The sequence below is a fragment of the Dermacentor albipictus genome, chromosome 1 (assembly GCF_038994185.2).
Source record: "Dermacentor albipictus isolate Rhodes 1998 colony chromosome 1, USDA_Dalb.pri_finalv2, whole genome shotgun sequence".
Classification (NCBI taxonomy): Eukaryota; Metazoa; Arthropoda; class Arachnida; order Ixodida; family Ixodidae; genus Dermacentor; species Dermacentor albipictus.
Window position 1 is genome coordinate 146,756,421 of NC_091821.1, and position 25,766 is coordinate 146,782,186.

Consider the following 25,766-nt stretch of genomic DNA (forward strand, 5'->3'; position numbering starts at 1 on the left):
AGTCGGCCGCTTTCGAACCTTACAATTCGGCACTTGTACTGCATACTGCAAAATGTCCACATTGCTTTCGAATGACCCAGATAGAAAGTTAATCTGCCTCGGGAAACCTCTGCCACCTACTTAGAATAATGGATCAGAAAATACATAAAAACTTAAGCAGGGATGCAATTCATTGCCAGTAGTCACAGGGATTAGTCTTGCATATATGGTATGGCGTATGGTGCTAACAGTCCTTTCACAGTAGAATGAACGCTGATTACGGAATGTAGTAGTTTAACAGCTTATTCGAGATCTGACAGCCCGTCGGCCATTTCGCTATTCCACAGTGACATCAGACACTATAACTTGGGTCAGAAAATATAATTTAGCTGCCTCAGTAAAGCGTCGAGGCAATATTACGAAAGAGCACTCGCCGCGCAGCGCAGTTCAGCGCCATCCGTTGAGATGTCGGAATTACTTTCCGTATCTCTCGGCCTGCCCAATAGGGACAATCACTTCGCTATACTTCAAACAAGCATTCGGCAGACCCAGAAGTACACCGGGATAAACCACGCATCCTCTGCATTCTGAATACGGGAAATAAGTTTTGAAGAAGCCCGCAAGGTGGAGGAAAGTACATGAAAGGGAAAAATTGTCATCCACCGGAATTGTAGAACGAAGCTACAAAGGAAACCCATAGGGGTTTCTCAGAAGGAAAGAAAGCCTCGCAGTTGATGAAAAATTCGTCCTGGTCTGGGACTCGAACGCGGTACCACCGCCTTCTCGGGGCGGTCGCTCTACGGTCTGAGCTAACGAGGAGGCTAGCCGATAGCTGAGCGAGGGCGAAGTAATCGACAACTCGAGACACTGGGACAATGAAGATGGCACATCATTTTTGCATAAATTCATCCTAGACCAGGACGAATTTTTCTTCAGTGGCGAGGCTTTCTGAGAAACATGCATGGCTTTCCTTTGTAGCTTTGTGCTACAATTCGGGTGGATGCCAATTTTCCCCTTTCATGCATTCTGGATCATAAATCCCCGAATGATTCTCAGCACTGAACCAAGGAGGGTTAGAGATACTCTAATAAGACGAGAACGTTCGGAGATAATCAGAAATGGTTTAGTATTTTAACAGACTGAACGCACTGCGAATGTAATAAAAAAATTTGAAAGACGCCCATCGTAGGGGACTGGAAAACAGCAGCTAATGGGGGAGAGGGTGAGGACTGAAAGGTGGGGCCGACTACCGAGGCCATATTTGCCGCGCAAGCCACCATCACTGCTAGCGTCGACAACGCATTGAACGATGTAGCAATGCACGTGTCACGGTTGCGACCATGGCCGTGGGATGGCGCCACGCGTGATCGGTGGCACGCGGCCGGATTCGGAAGCGCGCTTTGGCACGTGACCTCCCCGGGCACTCCCGAACTCGCCGTGTTGCTGTCAGGCCACGAAGAAGCGGCATCGCGTGCGCCTAATTACGAACAGTGCGCTTTGCATGACGAATGAACCTGGTCACTGCGGCAGACATTTCTGCCACGCGCACGGACCGCTGCCGTCTTTTGTGTTTTAGGATGATCCAGACTTTTTCTATGTCTCAGTTGCGTGCCATCGGCTCGTGAACGGGGGGGGGGGGCGCTTCTCCTAGCGAAACTCATGGTTCAGCACACTTTCCACTGATGCACTTTTCGGGGTGGTCCATTGTTCCGGGCAGACATCTTTTCTCGCTTCTTGCCTTTATCGTGGAAGTGAACTCACCCTCTTCCCTCTTTTCTCCTCCATCTTTTATTTCACGAGCGTTCACTGTCAGACGACAGTGTGTGAACGGCTTTTGTGATGGACATGGCCCTCTACGGCGTGATGACATACTGTCACACATAGCGCTGCGGCTTCAAATAAAATGCAAGTAGCTATAGTCGGACAGGGGAGGGAGGGGAGGTGGTAGCTACAGTGTACACTGGGTCAGCTCAGGGGAAGCTTTTGTAACTTGCTCTAGGCGTGAGACACAGTTGTGGAAATCTTCTGTAGTACTTCGTATAGACCATCCGGCAAAATGGTACACACTCAATATATAATTATGTAGCACCGAACGACGAGGCCGCTTTTTCTATACACGAGGGACGTTCCGAAAGTAAATTTCGTCGTTTATTCTCACATGGAAACTTTATAGCCCCCCCCCCCCCCTCCATTAAAAAAAAAACACCATGGCATCATGAACTATACATCTTGAACTATTTTCCACATAGTCGCCACCGACATTGAGACATTTGTAGTAGCGTGCAATCAGTTTGAAGAAATCGCTCTTCTAAAACTCGGTGCCCTGCAATGCAAGTTAGACATGACCTCTTCAACATAAACAATCTTTAAGCGTTCGTGGATGACGGACACACCAGTCCCACGTGCCCATTCATACCGCAAAACAGCACGCACTTCCATTGCCGACCGCGTTGTCAGCACACGTCTGTCATCGTGATTTGTACTCGAATAACCTTGAGCACGCCGGTCTGCTGCTACTCTCCCTCTTCGGCGCTGTGCGCATGCGTCATTCTTCCTCCGCGGACGCTCCGAGTTCCGTCGTTGAACCAGCAACGAGCAAGGATTCTTATGACGATTGTCTATTTCACTTGGTGTACCAATCCTCTCTTCCAGAAAAATGACGAAAATTACTATCGAAACGTCCCTCGTATGTATGAACGAGAAGTAAGGAAACCGAGGGGCCCGAGTTTTATTAGTCATATCATAAGAAGCCAACAAACAATATGAGATATTACTTGTACTTCTTAACTTAATCAAAGAAATGACAAATAGATGGAAATAAAAGTGGATGAAAAGACAACTGGACGCAGGTATGATATGAAACCACGTTTACGCATTACGCGTGCAATGCTCTTACCAATTGAGCTACCGCGGCGCCGTTCACCCATCCACTTTCTATAGGATATTAATGTTTATCTACTAGAACTAACCCTGGGAGTGTTAGCCAATGCTACCAAGTATGTTCCACATCCGTCGCCAAGCCTGTGAATGGTGGCGCTCGCTAACATGAACGTTCTATCAGCGCTGCAGTGATGAGGCAGCAGAGCTCTCTTTTCCCGCAGGGCAGTGCTCATTCCTTGTTCATCTGAACACCATTCACGGTGAGGATTTGAGCGCTAAAGTGATAACTTGCTGCAAACCTTTTGAATTGGTGCTGTACATAGGTTCGGGAAGCAAACAGACGTGCTCGGTATACTATAATATGGTATTCTGGATTAATTGCCTTTTAGCAGACTATAAACGCAGACCCAAACGACAGAGGCGAGACCGAAAATTACACGCATCAACTTGTTAGCGCTGCTTGCGCTCTGGTATCTCCTTTAGTTGTCTCGATTACTGCTGTGCTGTAGAAATTGTGAAACAGATGAGTGATTCTTTACCCGTCAGTGACATCTTGCTTGAAAAGAAAATAACTTACACTCTCGAGCAGCAGATTGCGGTACAGACACACCACGGCCTGTATCGACTTCTAGTGTTGTTTAACACGTCTTTGATATTTAATATTTAATATTTATTATAATTATTTAATATTTAATATTTAATATAATTGAAAAGAAAAGGCAAGTGAAATAATTGTGGATTCTGTTTTTTACATGCTAACCACCTAGTTAGATTGATTGTCCACTATAAATATGTGTGAGTAAAACACCATCAGAGTAGGTAATGCATCTTTACAATATGTGTAAATCCTGGAGAGGAATCATGCAAGATGTAGGCATATGTTGATTATGTTTCTTATCCCCTGTTTTTATCTACGAATTTACGACGACCAATATGTACGAGAGGTATCTTTTGTTTCCTTTCAACAAAGCAGGAAAATTGCGCGACACGTGTCTGCATAGTTAGTGGTGGATGTCACATTTTACATGGTGGAAGCACGTTATTTTTTTTCTTCCGCACTTCTCATCCACGCACTGTAAGCTAAGCAATTCTCCCCGATTCTGCCATCGCACACAAGTGGATCACTGTGATGCTTAACCCGCGTCGGCTTTTGTGGAGACTTGTCCAGTTTTAATGCACGAGCTGTTTTGCTGCGCATGCAGGTGCTCCTGCTACTTTTCATCTGTATGGTTGACATTATTGTGCAGCACTCGCACAGAGAGCACTGCTTATGAGAGCGCTTTTCCGATGATCGCGTGTAGGCGCGAGTGCGGCCGTGGATGCCTTGTGCGGCACCCAGATGCTGCGGCAGCACCCGGGCAAGCACTCACCGTCCTTGGTCAGCCGCAACGGGTGACTGTCGGGTGTCGACGCGTAGGCCTTGGCCGCAGTTCGACCCCCTGGGCCGTCGTTGTTGTTTGACCCCGCGCTGCCACCGCCTGCGAACACGCAACAGCGTAAACACTGTCAGTTGCCGCTGCACGAATTCGGCGGCCCACTTGGCGTTGCAACTATATTGAGCGTGTCACGGGTATCGCCGGAGCCCCAATAGGTGCTCTTAGTTTTGTGCTGGGTGATTTTTTGTTTCCTGGCGATCTTAAAAGAATTCTTGAGATCGTGCCGCAGAATCCACGACATGTCTCAATTCCTTTCTTTTTTTTAGATTTGAGATCCCCTGTCTTCTGCATTTCTTAAATATGGAAATTGCCTGTGTCAGTGGCCCCCGACTTTCCCATAGTACTACTTTCTTTCATTAGATGCAAGCGTGCTTCTCCCTACAATGACGCTGCGCGAGGGTGTTTTAGGGAATTCCCTAAACAAGTGTGTACTGTGGCTGTTAATGCTCCATAGGCGCGTACAGCTGTGTCCAACAAGAAATTATCATCACTATGTATGTCGTCATGTCGAAGATGAATTGAAATATGAAAGTTAGAAGAAAGGAAGGCACCGCAACCGAGTTAGAACAAGGAATTTTTCCCCATGTGCATTGTAGCTCCAGCCAAGTGCGTCGCGACGTCATCGGTGAGAGAGAGGAGTATGCTACTTCTGGTTCAGCCCAGAGTACACGATACAGTATTAAACCACCAACGAGGCAATATAATGTAGGTGAAAGAAAGAAACAGAGTGTAGCTGTGAATCGCGAAGCCCTCGCCAACAGTAGTAGCTATTAGCGTCGCAAACGGAAGGGGGGAGGGGGGCAACCTGCGCATGCTATAAACGTGTGGGGGGGGAGGGAAATTTTCGACAGTTGGCCCCACCTACGGCTTCTGATTGCACGAATGCTTTATCCCGCTAGGGCGATGAGGCTCTCGCTATAATACAAACGTATCATCATCATTGAAGGTAAAAAAAAAAGTGCTGTGCAGCTCTCGCCCCTAGCAACGACACGGTGCACGAGGCTGTGTTCACCTGCCTAGTGTCTCTTAATTCTGCTCATCCTGCCCGACGTTTCCTTCTTCCTATTCACCACGTTGCGTCGCACTGCATATTTCAATCATGAAGGCTAACCAAGCGATCAGGTTCGCAGAATTAAACAAACAAAATGTTGGCGAAGAGTACATAAAATAACAGAACTAATATTTGCTTCCTTCTGATATGTATATGGTCCAGCTGACGAAATCAGCATTTTAATTTTTCGTAACGCAATGCTTCTCTTATAGCGAATTGTTAAGCAGATAATGAGAAATTACGAAAGCTCGCGTGTATTCACAATGTGTGTGCAGGCAGGCACGCACTAAAAATAAAAGCGTTTATTTGAACTTCAGGGCACTCAGCTTCCAGAAAGCGCTTCCCTCCACTGGTTGATGTGCCGTTGATGCTCTAACCACATTTTTTTTTTTTTGCGTTTAAGACAGAGTAATAGACAGATGATGCCGCAGTGCACTTGAAAATGGGAATTGACGGGTACTACAGTGCTAAATGTAAACTTAGGCTTTTTTTTAATTTAATGTTTCACGACATATGCATAGACGTGCAACTGGAAGTCAAATCAGAGCGTAACATGTGATCTGCTAACTATTTGCTGCTTTTCGCAAAAAAAAAAAAATGATTTTCATGCATGTTCTTTCTGTCTCTACGATTTCCTGTCCTCGAGAGTAGAGGATATGTAAAACAGCATTTAGCGTTTCAGCTAATATTGAATACAGAGATAACGAAGGATCAGCCCCGTGATTTCGCCTCGCTCAGGCAGAAAAAATTTGCTCCGGATCCTTCAGCCGTCACGAGGAAAAAGTTATCATCGCTTAGCCTGTCCCAGAGGGCTTCATGTTTGTCAATGAACGCTATGAGAAAAAAAAAGATGCTCGGCGAGCGAGCAACACACCGCAGCGGCCTCGTGTTCAGTGCAGCTCGTAACAGCTCCCGGTGCTCCCGCGCACCATTGTGCGCGCGAGCCGGCGCCCCTCCCGCACGAGCCGCGCAGCTATCGGCGATCCTGCACGGCATGCACTACATGCGCCCACAAGCCAGCTCGTTTAGCCGACACGCGACACGTTGTCGCCGATGATGTGCGCGCAGCGTATGCCAAGGCTGCATTGTGCGCGCAGCAAATAAATTCACTCCGCGTGCGTGACGATAACTCACGCGCATGCGAGGGGGCGCAAAAAGAATGAGAGTACTGCGACGCCGGCCAGAGAAGACGAGCAACGGGGAGAGCGCGCTGGTGCAGGCAAGCTTCCCAAGGCGGAAGAGAGTCCGAAATCATTGCGACCCCAAAGGGCCACACGGCCGATCAGTTTCCAACGAACGGTAGTAGTGGGGGACACGCGTGGCAGGCCACGCGCTTTCCCCGCTCGCCGCCGCGCCGGGGTCCATTGGCGCGACACTTGGGGCGCACAATCGAGCGCTGTCGACTTCCAGTTGAGTTCCCACGAGACCAGCGCTTCAAGGCAGCACCCCGTAACGAGAGGTCGCTCCCCGGTCGCGCTGCCTGCACGGTGGCAGCCGCAGGGACGCCAGTAGCGGCAATTACCGCCACCAGCGGGGGCGCAGAGCGTTGACTGCGCGTCGTCGGCGCGAGCCGAGGGCGCCGCCTCGCCAATGGCAGTTGAATGAGAAGTCGATGGCGCCGCGGCTGTGACCCAAAGTCGAGACCCGCGCTCTTGTTAACTTAGTGACAGTGAGGGATGACCTCACTCTTTTTGGAATCCCGGAACTCCTGCAGCGAAGTTAGCCGCGGCCTTTGCATCCTCGCTTGCAAAGACCGGGAACAAAGTGGAAGCTACACATTGTGCACTACCTGATGTTATCTCGATGTGTAGGTAGCCTTGCAAATGACTCTATTGCATCGAGACTGCACGCTTAGGTACTCAGCTCTTTGATATATGCCGGAGGGTTTCGGGTACGAACACGCGCCTCAGAAGCCGCGCCTCGTGTCAATTTCAGGACATAATCAGCGTGCTTTACGAAAGCTGCTGGTGGACACTGCTAATTTAATACCGCAAGAAAATATTTTTTCGTTATGTGCGGTGACGTTCGAAGCTGTCTATGAAGCAGACGATTTCCTTTCGATTGATGTTACTAACGGTTGGGACATGTCCATAAGCGTATACTTTTCGTCAACATTTTGGTCCCGCAGAGACGCCCTGGCGTTAATTTGTCGGCGAGACATCGGGATGTTTACAACTTCTAGGATTATTGACAACTATAATGTACTCGATGTACCATATATATGATGACTGTCATTGTCAGCATTTTATTTGCGGAAACTGTTGTGTGTTCCTAATGACTACAATACTTGCTGTTTCTGTAAACATAACGAACATCAAATTCTTTGTCTATGCTCACATCACAATGTGATCAGCACAAAATAATCTGGAGAAGCAATGTAAAAAGCTACAAACATTTCTCAATGTCCTCAGCGCATAACAGACCGCTTCTCTCCAACTATATAGCAACAGAAAAGTCCTGGTACATTCTTGATGCTAACAAGTCACGCAAAAACTTGAGGACGCCTAAGCGCTTCTTATGAGATGTGAGTGCGAAAGAATTTATGTCCATTTGAGCCCCGCTGAGTGGTACTTCAAGTTATGAACTCCTCGCGGGCAAGCGAGGAGTCCATATCAACTAACTAACTAACTGCTCAACTAACTGCTCAACAGTGGGCTAGACTTGAGGCCATCGAGTCTATCCCACTGTTGGATAGGCCAAGAATCGGGCGTTCAGAGACCACAGAAAAAATAACATATGGGGCATAAACTTGGAGACTGACAAAGAAGCTCGAGAACAAGTTAAGGACGAAAGAGTGAAAGAGCGATGGAACGAAGAATGTTAGGCGTAATGTTAAGAGACAGGAAGAGAGCGGTGTGGAGCAGAGAGCAAGCGGGGATAGCCGATATTCTAATTGACATTAAGAGAAACAAATGGAGTTAGGCAGGACGTGTAATGTGTAGGTTAGATGACCAGGGGACAATTGGAGTTACAGAATGGGTGCCAAGAGAATGGAAGCGCAGTCGAGGACGGCAGAAAACTAGGTGGTGTGATGAAATTAGGGAATTCGAAGGCGCAAGCTGGAATCGGTTGGCGCAGGACAGGTGTTTTTGGAGATCGCAGGGAGAGGCCTTCGTCCTGCAGTGGACATAAAATATGCTGATGATGATGCTGATGCTGCTGCTGCTAATGATGCCGATGATGACGAGAAAAAAGAAATTCGGTATACGTAGAAGCCATCTCGACGTCAATGCTATTAGAAATAAAGAAATGCAGCGACACACCGTACTGCCAATGCTGAAACCTGTATGCAGCCGGGCTCACGCTTCCTACTGAACATGCTGCGCCATCTAGCGGCGGCGCCGTAAAGTCCGCGCGTGGCACGGGTTCGATTCCACCGAGCATCCGAGAAATGTAAAGGATCATTTTTGCCATTGTAGGGTGGCACATATATATGCCGCTCTACAATGACGAAAATGATCCTTGGAAAATACTTGGGAACCCAAGGTAACGTCATACAGGTTCATTGAAGAGCAGCACACACCTACTGGCACATGATGATAATGATGATACATGTTTTCTTTCTTTCTTTCTTTCTTTCTTTCTTTTTTGCGTAAGGGCCCGGGATTGTCAAAGAGCGCCAAGAGATGGCATGACGCAGTTTATTGTTGGTCAATGACAAGGATAGGTGCAACGTGGCTCTGTAGAGGCCTATAAATGCCACCCGGTAACCCATGTTGACGGGAAAATGCTTAGATTAGATTAGATTAGATTAGATAGATAGATAGATAGATAGATAGATAGATAGATAGATAGATAGATAGATAGATAGATAGATAGATAGATAGATAGATAGATAGATAGATAGATAAGATTAGATTAGATTAGATTAGATAGATAGATAGATAGATAGATAGATAGATAGATAGATAGATAGATAGATAGATAGATAGATAGATAGATAGATAGATAGATAGATAGATAGATAGATAGATAGATAGATAGATAGATAGATAGATAGATAGATAGATAGATAGATAGATAGATAGATAGATAGATAGATAGATCCCGGAAAGTGTGTGTGTACCCTAAGAATGCTAATCGCATGAACAAAAACTTACATTTTCGCCCGAAGGCCGAAGCACTAGAGAGTTTTAGATTAGCGACCCAAGCGGCTTGCGTCCCCTAATCTAGAGCTATCTCAGAAAGCTATAGTAAGTCTTAGCGTTGTGCTTGAACGGGTTCTAAATACGCAGGTGCGCCAAAATTGCTGGCGCTTTTGAATGCTTTAATACGCCGTGTACGGCCTGTAATCGCATCACACAGGCACCACTGCGCTGCCCGTAAAGAGCGGCGATGTGAACTTAAATCGCTTTTAGTTTGTTAGTTCATTAATATCGTTCTCAAAATTTTAATTATCTTGCAAGGTTTAAGATAAAAGGCTGGCGGTGTGAATGGATTAGTTCATCACTTTTGTTTGGGTGCTACAATTCTAACAAACTTGGAGGAATAATTCAGTCAAAGACTGAAGACTGATTCGAACAACTTTGATGGTTGAATAGTATAGCATCTAACTTGCATGTCGACAGAGATAAACGTATAGCATACCAATATATGTATTAGTACATATTTACATTTATCTATAGTCTAACAGCCTCTTTTTTTTTTATCAGCATAGGTTCAGAAAGGGTTTTTCTTGCGAGACTCAAATCTCTGAATTTACGGCTGATCAGACAGTTTTAACATGAACAGTACGTACAGACAGATTGCATATTACTTGACCTTGCTACCTTTGATCGTGTTGCTCACTGCCGCTTGATGTTAAAGCTATCACAGCTATGACTAAATTCGCTTAAGTTACAATGGCTCCGTAATTTTCCAACATATCGATAGCAATTTACTATAGCAAAAAATTATTCTTCATCACTTTGTTACGTTTGCTAAAGGGTACACTCTAAGCCGGGGAACCTTTAGTGTAACTTCTACGTGGCATCGACATGCAAAATAGAGGTTACAGCGGCAGTCGTTCTGATGTTTCAATTATTTTCGTTTAGTATAAGGGTTACGCGTTCTTATTGACAGCCGATTATAGGTCAGGGAGCCCATTTGAGGGTTGCATCAATAACATCCGGTGTGTAACCTCTACACAGTAACCCATAAACTGCGACGCAACTCATTTATTCATTTAGAGCAAGGAAAGGTATACTGCGTGTTCCCACCTGAATCAACCAGATGGTGTGGTCTGGCAACTTCATTAAACTTCATCTCTCCTTGCCGTCTCGCATTTGCGCACGATGGAATACATGCTAATATGGCTGTTTGACGTTTCGCGGTATTTCGTACGGTAGTTTTGCTTGTTTTGCCTCTCTCATACGCGTGTTTGGTGCCGTAATGGTCCATGGCCTTCGCCAACAAAAACCTGTTCGGCGTGATGCAGCGAACCATAGTGCGACTGCAAGCAGTACGCGGTTACAGTTTAGCAGATTAGTTTGCTGGGACAGTTATTGCACGGTGATCATGCACATTCACGCGGTTACAGGTTTGTCACACATAAAGTGTGAATATTGTGACCACTGCGCCGGCGTCCACGGGAGGATACTTGACCTTGGTAAGTACTTTTTGTTCAAACTGCGTTCGCCTGCTGCGCGAGCTTTTCGAACGTATGCAGTGCCTAGAAGCAATACTCGCTCTAATTTGTGTCTACGCATTTGTGTCTACGCGATGGCTTCGCCAACCGCGGATTCTTGCCGCGCGCCAGAGGTGCTGGTTCAATGAATAGGTGCTCTGACTCATTGGGCTGTTTTACACCGCCAGCTATTAAGGGGCAGGAGCTTCTCTATGAACTGTTAAGGGATCGTTAGGCCTGAATGTGGCAGTGATACTGTTTTCTACGTGCTTGACTACCATTTAGCTCATGCAATATCGACGGTGTCCCGTCCGTAGAAACGGCGACGGAATGATGATGAGGACTCCATTTCACTCTAACGGTACAGCACATGCAATGGAAGTTACATGCGTTTCTGGTTGCCCTCTGGCTGATGTCTTTTCTTCGCACGTGACCACGTGCGTTAGCCCCAATGCCAGGCCACAAGTACACGTGCTCACAACTCCGATCCTCGCAGTAATAAATTGCAAACGCAGAAATTGGCTCCACGCGAGCAAGTACCTCAAGCAGTGGTTGCTATACGACGCTTTCGGGAGAATCCAATTATATTTTAATGCTCGGTTAAATTTGCTTGTTTAGAAAAGCCTGAGAAAGATTATGTCCACAGAGGTTTTCTCAACACCATCTTTTGATTTTCTTCTTCTGAGGTGATAAATTTTTTTGTAGTGTACGCCTGCAGAGCCACCCAGGGTGTCGGTTGACATTCGTCCGCCATGCGTTGGGCCAGCTTATGCAAATAAAGCTGTACGGGTGGGTATGCCACAATGATTACGTAGAAGCATTAATTTTAATAGCGATATAATTAGTATGAAAATCAACCTGCATTTACTGCTAGCCACTGTTTCATTTTCATTTGACTATTTTTTATTTATTATTATTATTTTTTTTTTTGTAGCTGTGCATTGACGCGGAACTGAGGTTTCGTTTAATCGTCGTGGACCTGGAGAAAAATGTGGCCAGTACTGTAAAGGTGTTCTTTGAAAACCAAGGGCGTGAATGTACACATTTATGCACCATGAATCACTTATAACCCACGGTCGGGCATCCTATGATAAACGAGGTATGTGCATTCGCCAAAAAAGCATCGTTTAAAGCTTTTGCAAATCAAGCTGCAAAAGGAGTGAAGATGGTTTAAAATTAACCTCACGTGGAGCAACAATAGCGAAATGAAAGTGTTGTAGTTACCCACGGTAAACATGTTTCATTGTGGTACGAAGCCATTGTGGAGGCAGCCTTGTTCTGCACGCTGGACAGTTGATAAAAACATTTTATTATGTTTTCTCTGTTTACAGGCGCCTCATGATGTTGCATTTTATGCCATTGCAATTATAACACTTGTGTTGTTTCCATTACCTTTCGCACATGTTCTATAAGTGCCGCTACCCTCGGGAGAGCTACAAGTGACGGCCCCCCACATATATAGCAGCCAAAGAAGGAATCTGCGTTTTTGGTGGCAGTCAGGCCGATCAACTTTCTACTGGTAATCTGCAGTGTTCTCCTCATTCTGTCTCGTAGTATACTACAATAAGAGTCTGGAATTCCCGTATGTCCTTTCTCAAAATATTTTACTAACACAAAAGCTTGTACTGCCATGGGAAGTTGTGTCTGGAGGAGTTACTTGCAAGCGTTCGAAGTGCTTTTTAGCATTGTTGAAGAAAAAGGTTACTTAAGAAAAGGTCATTTGCTGAAATGTGCCTCTGGATTGTTTTATTAGTATGCGCCTAGTTGCAATATACATCTGTCAAATATGAGGCTTTATTAAAATTTATGGTTATAATATTAATGTTCACTTAGTAATAACATATATGCTCTTAAAGGGACAGACAACCGCTCAGAACATGAATCGAGATAACTCCGCTGATGGAAAGATTGTTTGTCGTAATGGCTAGAACGAGCCATGTTTTTCTTAATTAAAGGTGGGTTTATATATTTAATTACTGACTAAAAGTCACGAAAAAGGACCTATGGCGGCCCACGCAGCAAAAACATGAAGCTGCAAAAGAGGTCCACCACGTGACCTTCTACTAGTGTACGCGGTTCCTGGTATTTTTATTAGAATGCACTATACTTGTCATTATTATAAGTTTTTCCTGACTTACAATGTGCAGATTAGCCTTAGTTTGTAGTGAGCAGAAAAGTGGTGCTGCCGTCGCCTTCGTTTTCGACGAGTTGGCTTGGCTCGTCTATCGACAGAACAACGACGACGGGGACCAGCCAGCCATGATGCAGCATGTACTTGGAGGAAAACACGGTACAAGTATAAGAAATGTCTTTCCAACAACGCAAACCTAAATACCAGCTTTCTTATTTTCAAAAGTGGTTGAAAAGGTCAAAATGTAAGTGGTTAACCGCAGTTGAACTCACTCGTGTGAAAGCAGAATGATGGGCGGCTTTCACAATTTGCGAAGCTGGCTATGAGCATCGCTCTCACTTCTCAGCGTTGCTGGAGGAGGGACTCTGTCTTTCCTAGAGGCTGCTCGGATAAAAAAATTGTGCTTACAAAATATCCATGCGCTACTGGAAGTAACCACTGCAGGTGCAAACACTACCGAGGGTGAGCTTTGCGTTGCGCCATAAAAAAAATTTGGTGCTTAAAGATCGGTTGTTAGTCCTTTTCAGGTAAATTTTCACATACATGTCACTATGAAGATAAACAATAGCTTTCAGAACAGTTTCCTACAATATCATCTTTTTCCAAACAAAGGAGTTTCGGTTTTCTATTAACATCTCGGCCAGTATAACTGCATACTTTTAGTGGGATTCTTGTTTTGTAAGGAAGTGCACAAATAAATATAGTAAGGAAAATAACTGATACACTTTTAAACGCTTAAACGGCCGACAGAAGCTGTCAGCCCTCAAGAAATTATTTCTATTTGGGTAAAACTAGTTTCTTGCGATGAAGTAGTTTTGAATTTCATGTTATTAGTTCTTTCTAGTCATATGGATAATTGGTATATTTCACTGTTGCGTATTAGGAAGCTGTATTTTGATGCGTTAATTGTGTGTCGTTATTATATTTCTAAACAATCTATTTCTGAATAAAGGTTGTTTTTCTACCCCCCATGGTTGCTCAGTGGCTAAGGTGTTGGGCTGCTGAGCACGTGGTCACGGGATCGAATCCCGGCCACGGCGGCCGCATTTCAATGGGGGCGAAAACACCCGTGTGCTTAGATTTAGGTGCACGTTAAAGAACCCCAGGTGGTAGAATTTTCCGGAATACTCCACTACGGCGTGCCTCATAATTATAAAGTCGTTTTGGCACGTAAAACGCCAAATATAATTTATTATTTTAAAAAGTTATTTTTCTAATTTAACGCTTACAACTTTTTTTCCAAGCCAATCAAATATTTCTGTGTCGGAGACCCAGTAAAGAGTATACTTTAAGTGAGGTATTTGACAAGCGATAATTTTTCTGTGTACCATTTCATGCCACATTTATAGGCAAATGAGTAATAAATAGGAGCGCTATCAAAGTTATAACATTAAATTTTTACTGCATGAACGTACCGACAGGGCAGCGTGCAATAACGCAGACCAAGAATGGAGACGTTAACTGGTTAAACGCATTACTATATACGTGTACCTTTGTGAGAGTTATAGCGCACTGCCCTACCTTTATTTTCATTATGAACAAACCACCGCAAACAACAGTTTTACTAATTATTAAATATTTTCATGTGGCTATCGAGATAACAAATGAATTATTTTTATAATATTTATCCTTTGAATGCACTGAATCAAATGCCTTTTCGTAATCTATGAAAGCCATACAAAGAGGCTGATTGTACTCTGCAGATTTCTCTATCACCTAATTAATGACATGAATGTGATCTATTGTAGAGTATCCCTTCCTGAAGCCAGCCTGTTCGCTTGGTTGACTGAAGGTCAGTGTTGCTCTTATTCTATTAAAAATTATCTTCGTGAATATCTTATGTAATACTGGAAGTAAGCTAATGGGCCTATATATATTTTTTAAATTCTTTAACGTCTCCTTTTTTGTGAATTAGTATAATGTTGGTATTCTTCCAGTTCTATGGGACCCTTGAAGTCGATAGACGGTTCGTATAAAGGGCCGCCAGTTTTTCAAGCATGTCTCCTCCATCTTTGATTAAATTGACTGTTATTCCATCTTCTCCTGCCACTTTTCCCCGTTTCATGCCTTGCAAGGCCCTTCTAACTTCATCACTTCGTATAGAAGAAGTAATTAATCAAGGGAAAATGAGGCATCCACCCAAACGTAGCAATTTGCTACGTTTGGGTGGATGTCTCATTTTCCGCTGATTAATTACTTCTCTCCACCTTGCGGGTTTCAGCCGAACTATTACGTATAGAAGTCTCTGTAACCTGTTCATTACTACTTCGAATGGAGGTATCATGGCTGCTCTAAGTAGTGTGCAGGTCAATATAGAATTCTTCCATTGCTTTTATTTTATCTTCGAGATTGCTGCTCATATTACCCTGCTTATCTTTGAGCGCATACATCTTCCTTTGTCCTGTGCCAACTTTCCTTCTCGCTGATTTCATGCTGCGTCCATTTTTTACTGCTTCCTGTCTTTCTCACGTTATAATTTCGAATATTCCTTATTTTCTCCATGTTGATCAGTTTTGACAGTTCCGTGAATTCTATCTGGTCTCTTGAGTTGGACAATTTCCTTCTTTGTCGTTTCTGTATTAGGTACATTGTCACCTGGGAAAGCATACCTACTGTTTGCCTTGGTGTCTTACCTCCCACTTCAATTGCTGCTTCTGAAGCCAGCCTAGTTATGGTTTCATTCCTTACCTCTATGTCAGCCTCCTATCTCTGTTCTAAGGCTGCATAGTATACCAACCTAAATTGGTCTGCTTTTACCCTTACTACGTGTATGTTGTCCTATTTTTTCCTGAGCAATCTTGCTCTTTCTCTCTTCAAAGTGAGGTGAATCCTAGACCTGACTAACCTATAATCACTGCATTTTTACCCTACCTAACACTTCTGTATCCTGCACTATGCTGGTATCGGCAGGAAGTATGACACCTATTTCATTTCTTGTTTCACTATTAGGGCTTTTCCAGGTCCAATTTCTTGCGCTACGTTTCTGAACAATGTATTAATTATTCGCAGCTTATTCCTTTTCACGAATTACCCGCCGTGGTTGTTCAGCGGCTATGGTGTTGGGCTGCTGAGCACGAGGTCGCGGGATCGAATCCCGGCCGCAGCGGCCGCATTTAGATGGGGGTGAAATGCGAAAACGCCCGTGTACTTAGATTTAGGTGCACGTTAAAGAACTCCAGGAGGTCGAAATTTCCGGAGTCCTCCACTACTGTGCCTCATAATCAGAATGGCGGAACTCGTTGCTTCTCTTACCTGTAAAATATGGGAAGCATATATACCAATCCCATGGGTTACAGATCCGTGCGTATGCGTTTACTAAAGGTTACATACCTATAGGTTACCAAGTAACTTTTACAATAGAATGATACTAGTATTTGAAAATGTGCACCTATAGTAAGGGTTACCCAGCTTAGTGTGTACCTCAAGGCAGCGTTCTATGCCTCTTACTTTTTCTAATCTACATTAATGACTTGCCTGACAACATACCATCTTGAATGCCCATCTTTGCAGATAGTATTATTTAGCGTCCAATTTACAACAATAGTGACCATCTCGCCCTTCAACAGTACCTTGAAAGTATTGGTGAGTGGTGTAACGTTTCCAAGCGCAAACCAGCGCTCTTTAGCCGTCAACTTATTGACAGTAGCGGCCAATATAAAATTGGTTACAAAATTGTGAAACGCACTACGCAGTACAAATACCTAGGCACAAGTCTAAAATCTTTCTTGGTAGTCACATATTACTTCCATCTGCGCTAAGTATCAAGATAATTAGGTTATGCAGGGCGTAACCCACATAATTCTCCCTCCAGTGTGCGTAAACTGGCTTGTCTCGATTTAATTCGCCCGCAACTTTGCCTCCTCAAGTTGGTCAGCGTATCAACAATACCTTATCAGCACTTTAGAAGCCATTCAGAACCGAGCCCGTCGGTTCATCGGGCATAATTACAGGTACCCATCCAGGAAAACTCAAACTAAACAAGAACTTTCACTTCAGCCATTAATTAGTCGTCGTGACATTACTCTTTTATCGCTATTCCACAAATTTAGTCACCCCAGTATGACATCCTCTGTACATTTTAATCTCGCTCATTGAAATTCACGCAGACTGAATAACAACTTTATCTGAGCGCGCGCGTACGGCGCTACTATAGCATTTCACTTATCTGCTCTTCCACGAGCTATCCGTTTGTGCAATGACCTTCCGGATAACCCTGTATCAGAGCGAGGTCACGCAAAGTTTTGCGATAATGTTATAAAATAGATATCCTCCAAAATACGATGTTTTGCATTTGCCACTTTAACCATTGCACTTGGCTATATATTACTGGTGCCGATATGTCTTTCTTTCTTTATTTATTTTTTTCATGAATGCGCTCGTTTGCCAATTGTTTTTATTCTTCGCAGCACTGCTGCCGTTGAGTTAAAATAGTTTTTTTCTTCGTTGTTGCTTTTTTGATTCCTTGATGCCAAAGCATCAAATGGCGCATTGAGCAAAATTGTCGGTGTATGTAGCAGCGAAGCGGCACCTAAATTCCCGTTGGCGGCGACGCCACGTCACGTGGGCGCCTGGACAGAGATCAAAGCGGGCGAAAGGGAACACCTGCTGCCGCGCTGGCCCACCAGTTGTTGGGTGAGAGGCGAGCGCATCGCCGCCACGCCACGTCAGCCTCGCTCTCGCGAGCCTGTGTTATCCACGCGTTCCTCGTCCGCGCAAGCGGCCTGCGGTCTAACTTCGCCTCGGCAATCACTATAAAGAAATTAATGTGCAAAAAAACAGAATAAAGTCGAAAGGAAAAACGTTGGCGGTAGCGAGTTTCGAACTTGCGACCGCCCGCCAGACACCAGAAAGTGTCTAACCCGCATGTGCTAAACCCTCATTGACAGCAGGTGTGTGCACTCTGCTTTATAATATCATGCTACTTGGACAGAGACTTCCGTTGCCAAGCCCGGCGTGATGAAGGTAGTGACGTCAAAATCATGACAGCTTACTTGGGAACGCACTCATTAGATTCTATGGCAGTCGGGCAAGGTAGCACGACGTCATAGATCCAAGTGCACCGGCCTTGTGCTATCTTGGAGGCGCTAGCCAAGCATCACAACGCACCCGCTTGCCCGCGAGGAGTTCATAATTCGAAGGACCGCTTAGCGGCGTTCAATTGGACATTAGTGCTTTCGCATTCACAACTAATAAGAAATGCGTAGGTGTCCTTGTATTTTTATTTGTGTTTCTTCCATTTGGAGTGATGTTGTTACTCCCTTGCTTTGATAGCATATATATTGTTAAGTTCTTGGGTGCATTCGAATCTTTGTGCACTAATCGAGCTTTTACTTTGTTAAGGTGTTAATGTATTTTGAGTTATATGTATGTGTTCACTGGGCGTCCACAATGCCCCACGAGGGGCATTGTATAAGGTATACTTACAAATAAATCAAATATATAAATAAATATTAACTAACACAGCGTCTCAATGTGCTATCTGCCACGAGAAGAAGAAATTGAAGGAACTGGTACGTTTTCACTTTTATAAGCAACTTATGCGACGTGACACATGAAAAGTACAGTTGTGACTTCGATTATCATTCACGCGTTTCATTCCTGTGTCTGTGGCCTAATGGACACCTGCGCACGTGCACATGCTCTCACTCGGGATATGCTACGTGACGCAAGCGCCAACTATTTCAAAGAGATAATGATAAGGAATCCGGCAAAACCGATCTCAGGATGACTGTCGACATTAATGCGATTACCATTGAAGCAATGTAGCGACACATCGTATTTGCGCAGCCTAAACACGTCGTGTGTGAAGCATGTACTGCAGCCGGGCTCAGCTCTTGCGCTTTCATGACGACAATAATGACGATGATTTAGTGACATCCCCTTTGAAACGAGGCAGTGACAAACTTTGAAATTAGGTGACAAATAGTCACAAACCTGCTTATGTTAATCAGGTTTGCTATACATAATTTTCATTCTAGCCATTTATGTATACATCTCTCCAATCTTTTTTTTTTCTCTTCCTAGAAACTTTTCTATCTGCCTTGTACCGCTACAGATGCATTAAAAGTTCCGGTCATGTCATTCTCTTCCCTGATTTTTTTTTTAGAACGCAGCTCTTAGGCGCGCATTCCTGCGGCGAGCGTCGGAGTCGGCGTCCCACCTCGTACCTGAGCGAACGAGCACAGCGAAGATTAGAGCGAGCGCGGAGTGCAGCGGGGGATGAAAAAAGCCGCGAGAGCGAAGAGCGCCAAGAGGAGAGCGGAGGAGGAGGGTATGGAGAAAGCGGGAGATGAGACGCTTAGTGCCACGCATGAGCGGCTTTGCGGCGACGATGCATGGCCACGAGATGGCGCCAGAGTAGCGCGCGTCGTCTGTATGGAAGCAAAGCGCTGCATGAGCGGTGGTTGTCGGCGGCGGATGCTGTGAATCGCACCCACGCGTCACCCACACGCTTCCTCTCGCGATCTCCCGATTAACGAGGCAGTATCGCCACACTATGCTCCGTTTGCATAGTGCCGCACGAGACAGATTGTCGCGACATGAAAACACGTACAGCTCCGCTCCAATTTCGCATTAGGAAGTATTGTAGTTGTCGGTGAATTTTTTTTTCGCCAATAATCTAAACATCTCTTGCTCATCTCGACTGCTGACTATTTGATGCTTCCGTCCACTTTAAATCCAAGTGCTTCCAGAAGGTGCACTTTACTTACGGGTCTCACTGGGTGAATTCCTTTTGGACACGTTGCGCCCTCTAGCGGTGGTGCCGCGTAGTCCGCGCGTAGCGCGTGTGGGAATTCAGACAAAATTTTCGGAATATATATGATGCAGGTTCGATTCCCTCCAGCTCGCAAGAAATATTATGCAACTCTTTTTTTTTTTTTGGTCATACGCAGCGCCACACACCCAGTGATCCCAGTTGGCCTCAGAGAGGTTTATTGAAAGGGCGCATAACTGAATCACATACAGGCCTATAACGGGATGACTTAAAAGCTATAATAGCAAGGTACCTATACTTTGTATCACTCATGAATTTCGAAATGCCACGGCAAACCGTACCTTGGATGCAGCCCAGCGCTGACGCGTCCAACAAAGTATACCTATAAATGTACCGCTTAATATTTGCCTAAAGTGGCGAAAGGTAGCTTCTTCTATAGTCTTTTTCGTTGAGCCGAAGTAGTAAATTGCGTTTCGGTTCATTCATTTCAGTATTAGGCACAAGGGAGCCAATGAGACGCTAGACGTATGCAAATAAGAATTTAAATTGAATTAAATTGTGGGATTTTACGTGACAAAACCACGATTTGATTATGAGGTACGCCGTAGTGGAGGACTCCAGCTTAATTTTGACCACCAGGGGATATTTAACGTGCCCCCTAGTGCACAGGATACGGGCGTTTTTTTGCATTTCTCTGCCATCGAAATGCAGCCGCCGCGGCCGGGACTTGATTCCGCTACCTCGCAACACCATAGCCACTAAGCCGCAGCGGCGGTCAACTAACAATTTAGCGGTTGAATGCTACAAGTGCATAGCACAAGCTTGCGGTCGTTACCTTGGAATCCCGTGTCTGGCGGCATCGGCTAATCCAGGGGGAAAAAACACAGATGCAGTGCACGTGCTACATGGGCACTTTTTTTTTTCTTCTTGCCAGCCGTATACACAGCTGCAGGTGCTGCGTGACCCTTCCCTACGTGTTGTTCTATACTGTTGAGATTAAAGCATAATGGGGCTTCAATGCTTTATAAGCTAAAAAACACACAGGGTGGACGCGATTCCACTGGCGCGGTGGTTATACCATCACGATCACTAAGCATCCGATACAATTGGTTTCTCACTTGACAACATCGACCGGTTCGGAGCTTGTTGCCCTCGGAGGTGCCGTTGATTATATTAACAACCAACCGGCTAATTGGTGGGCAATATTCTATGACTTGAAGGCGGCCCTACAATGTCTTTTGTCAGCTCTTTGTAGCGGGTCCTGTGAACAATTCGTGTCAGAGATACGAGAAGCGCACCATCATATGATCGCGAAAGGACACGATATCGTGCTTCAGTAGCTGTCGGTTCATTGCGGTATCTTCTCTAACGACCTGGACGACGAAGCTGCTAGGAAAGCACAGGAAGGAGCAAACCTTGTTTCTGTACCTTTATCGAGCCCTGACGTAGCCGACCACTTTAGCAAGCTAGACAATGGAGCAGTGGCACGCACCTGAATTCACCCAGCATCGATTCAATTCTCTCGACCCATCTATGCAAGTGCGGCTGTTACTTGGGCTTCCGCGAAATGAGGAAATAATGCTGTGCCGCTTACGCTTGGTCGTCGCATTCACCAATGCATATGCTTGTTTGACTGGAATGGCTGATAGCGCCGAGTGCAATGCCTGCGGTGTCGAGGAGACTAAAGAACATTTACTGGGCATCTGCACATCTTTTGAAAATGAAAGACATGACCTCTGCACAGTTCTAAATCCGTTAGGTAGAAAAACGTTGACTTTGAACAAGATCTTGAGACCATGGTCTCGCACATCGCAGCTACAAAAGGCCACAGAAGCGCTGCTGCGATACTTGAAAGCTACTGGATCGAGCGACCATCTGTGATCCGGACTGAGTGACCGTCAAGGGCTATAGAGCAGAAAACTATTACCACGTCGGCGATATCCACCATGGACTTTCTTTTCTTCTCTCAATCTTTCCCTCCCATTTTCACATTCCCCCACTGTAGGGTAGCCAACCGGGCTCAGTCCTGGTTAACATCCCTGCCTTTCATTTCTCTCTCTCTGATGCGGTCACGTGGGATCGAGCAGCATCCATCATTGCCGTCTAGAGCGCGTGTGCGTAATCAAAGTAGCTGATTCGAGACAGCCTGCCTCCGAGCCTGCATTGTCAAATAGGCAGACAGCTGCTACTCACGCCTCCCCCCATCGCACCCCTTTAGTCGACTACATCTTGTCAGTGAGTCCTGCCAATGTCAATAAAGCAGCAGTCAGTAAAGTAGCAACCACCATCGCAAAGTATATATTTGCTCGCTGAGCCGTGATGTCATACACTGAATTGACAGCCATGCATACATGAAAACAATTGAGGACGGTGAGAAGTGAGCAGCGGTATTTCTCATTTTAATGCGACACTCGGAAACGACAACTTCGGCGCTTGTGCAAGTGTATATGTCACGGCTCGAACCCGCAGACCTCTTCAGCTAGACCTCGACGTGCGACAGTTACCTACCGTCGTAGCGCTGCGAGCAGTTTGGATTGTCCATTGGGTCAGAATTAAGTAACGCTTCTAATACGTACTATAGTGACCTTTTGGTGGGCGGCCTACAAAACGCATGTCCGGAGAATGCCGTTGCCCTGCTCTATAGTATGTGGTGGTAGAGGTTGTACGAGCTTCCCGGCTTTTTTTTCCAGCCTTGAGCACAGTAGTTCCATACCAAACTTCCGTATTAAGAACCGAGAATTGCTTATCGTCAGCCGATAGGACACCTTCTGTGCCTTGTGGGCTGACCACGAACATGACGACTTTAACTGAAACTAAATTGAAGCTATACAATTCAAGCAAAAAAACAACAACCTCACATTATTTTACAGCGAAGCTGTTCACCTCTAGTTGGTCTGGATTTTTCGGTCTGTGCTCAACCAAAAAACAGTGCTGCCTCCACGGCAGCTGGAAAAGGGCTTTGTGTTTGAGCTACGTTTTTTCGTATATTAGAATTATACAAACCGATGCTGCCACTTCTGCAGGTTGTGTGGAAGTCGTACTTTACGAATTTCATGACGCATTTTACTTTGAGCACTTGCGCTAGGCGGAGGGCCTCGGAGAATGAGGATGTATGCTGAACTTTCGCACACGCGCGTGCGCGCGTGACGTACGTGTGCCCACAATGCATCTGTCCTTGATGCGTGGACGCTGTGCCCGTTGCATCTGTCGCACAGCGTGTGCTGCGACCGTGATCGGCATTGTGGCAAACTGTTGAAAAACGGTACCGCAACCTAGCGGCGGCGGCCACTAAGACAGACCTCACATTGTAAATATACCTGGTAACGAAGCTTCCACAGAAGCCCGTATACGTTGAAAACATACCGGTTCATCGGCGGCTTATGGAGCTTAGCGCCATCTGTGTGACGAGGGAACACTTCCGGCCGAAAAAAGAATAATTTGACGCCATATGCGTGAAAAACAGAAGTGACGTTATTTCTGTTCACAAAGGTGCGAAAGGGTTTTTGGTGGCTTACCATTAGAGCTGAATTTTCATAAGGCCTGCAATTCGACTCGATGGGCGTTTCGAGCCTCCAGCGCGCAAAGCGATGCAACAAAAGGTTAGCCGTACGAGTGTCAAATTGCACGCCTGCACGAACCTCGTTTCTTTGTAGATCGACGAAATCTTTGAGTGTATAGAGCGCTGGTCGCATCGTCAGACGTCAAGCCCGTCGGCTAGCGCAGCTGCGCGAAAACAGCTAAACAATTATCTGGTGGTTGTAACTCACTAGTTTCGACTGAACACGTTAAAAAACGATGAAACCACCCGCGCCACCACCATTCAGACGAACGTTGATAAGCAAAACAACACAATGTGTGTGGGGGGCGTATTGTAACAGGTGAACTTTACGAGCGCGCCTTTCTGCACACTTCAAGAGCTGCATTACAGTGCAAGTAACAGTGGCGCCAATAAGCGCCAATAGTGGCGCTTATACTAGGCTCTCAAAAAGAAGTATTTATTGTTAATGGTAGAGTAAAATAGAGTTATCTTTTCCTTCACCGCCACGCGCATATATAAAATTGATTAGGAATTTCATTTTCCTTGAATGAATCAAACGGTGTCTCGCTTCAACTAAAAAGCGCGTTTTTCTTTCTCAATGTTTATTCCTTCCTCACATGGTCGCGCTTCAATCGCTGCTCCCATACCCGCCCTTGCTGATGTCGCTGACGATTGGTTCTGAACCACTTTTCGCCCGAAGCTTCGCGATCTATTTGGATCGAGCTTGGACTGCAAACGACAGCAAGTGCTTTGTCTTTCACTTTTCGCGTAACACATTTATCTTTTCTCGTATATCCGAATCATAATCCAAAGCTATCACGTCTGCAGCGCGTGTGTAAGTCGTACTTTCCGCAATTTCCTCACGCAATTAACTTTAAACATTAATTTAGTTCAATAAGACACCAGCGCTTGGCGGTCGGCCTAGAAGAATGAGGATGTATGCTGCACTTCCACACATGCGCATGCGCGCGTGACGTACGTCGCTTGTGGTTGGTGGTGCTTGTGTAACGTCGTCCAACGTCACTTGACGTGGTGTATACTTGTCAAGTGTCCCCACCAGCTTTACCTGTATACGTTTCACAGGGTGGAATGGAGGCGTATTTTTATATTTTTTTGCTTACTGCAAATACACTTCTGGGATTGCCTGTGGCATACAGCCAGGCACGTACCCAGGATTTTTTTTCGGGGGGGGCCCACCCCCTCCATCATCATCATCATCATGTTTTATGTCCACTGCAGGATGAAGGCCTCTCCCTGCGATCTCCAATTACCCCTGTCCTGCGTTAACCGATTCCAACTAGCGCCCCCGAATTTCCTCATTTCATCGCTCCACCTAGTGTTTTGTCGTCCTCGATTGCGTTTCCCTTCTCTTGGTACCCATTCCGTAACCCTAATGGTCCAACGGTTATCTAACCGGCGCATTACATGACCTGCCCAGCTACATTTTTTCCTCTTGATGTCAATTAGAATATCGTGTATACCCGTTCGATCTCTGATCCAAACCACTCTCTTTCTCTCTTAACGTTATGCCTTGCAATCTTCGTTCGATCGCTCTTTGCGTGGTCCTTAACTTGCTCTCAAGTCTCTGCCCCATATGCACTGGCAAAATGCACTGGGAAATGCACTGGCAAATGCATTGGCACTGGATATATTGCACTGGCAAAATACACTGATTGCACACCTTAGTTGTCAATAATAATGGTAAGCTTCCAGTCAGGAGCTGGAAATGTCTGCCGTATGAAATCCAACCTATTTTTATTCTTCTGTAACGCATGTAACAATATTTTCCAAGCTTTTTACGTAAGCGTTCTGTACTCCTTGATTAAGTAGTGCCTCTACGATTGCTGGTATCTCTACTGAATCAAATGCCTTTTCGTAATCTATATAAGCCACATAGAGAGGCTTATTGTACTCTGCAGATTTCGCGATAACCTGGTTGATGACTTGGATGTGATCCATTGTAAAGTATCTCTTGCTGAAGCCAGCCTGTTCCCTTGGTTGACTAATTCCAGTGTTAACCTTATTCTATTGGAGATTATTTTGGTAAATATTTTATATAATACTGGGAGCAAGGTAATGGTCCCATAATTGTTGAATTCCTTAACGTCTCCTTTTTTTGTGGATTAGTATAATTTCTGCATTCTTCCAGTTTTCTGGGACCCTTGCAGTCGATAGACATTTCGTATAAGGAGCCGCCAGTTTTCCAAGTATTATGTCTCTTCCATCTTTGATTAAATCGACTGTTATTCCACCTTATACTGACGCTCTTCATCGTTTCATGTCTTGCAGGGCCCTTCTGACCTTATCGCTAGTTATAGGAGAGTTTCTGTATGCTGTTCATTATTGTTTTTAAGTGAACTATCGTGACTCCTCTGGGTACTGTATACAGGTCAGCTTAGAATTTTTCCGCTGCTTTTACCATATCTTCGAG

The 25,766-nt window shown here is 45.2% G+C and overlaps 1 protein-coding gene across 1 annotated transcript in view; it reads right to left on the reverse strand.

Moving 5' to 3' along the window:
* The window catches only part of LOC135911038 (DNA-binding protein D-ETS-3-like), a 243,095-nt gene that overhangs the window by 165,367 nt on the left and 51,962 nt on the right, over positions 1 to 25,766 (reverse strand). The window contains exon 4 of the mRNA XM_065443137.2: positions 4,230 to 4,337. Coding sequence (XP_065299209.2) covers positions 4,230 to 4,337 — 108 coding nt within the window. The remainder of the gene's footprint in view (positions 1 to 4,229; positions 4,338 to 25,766) is intronic.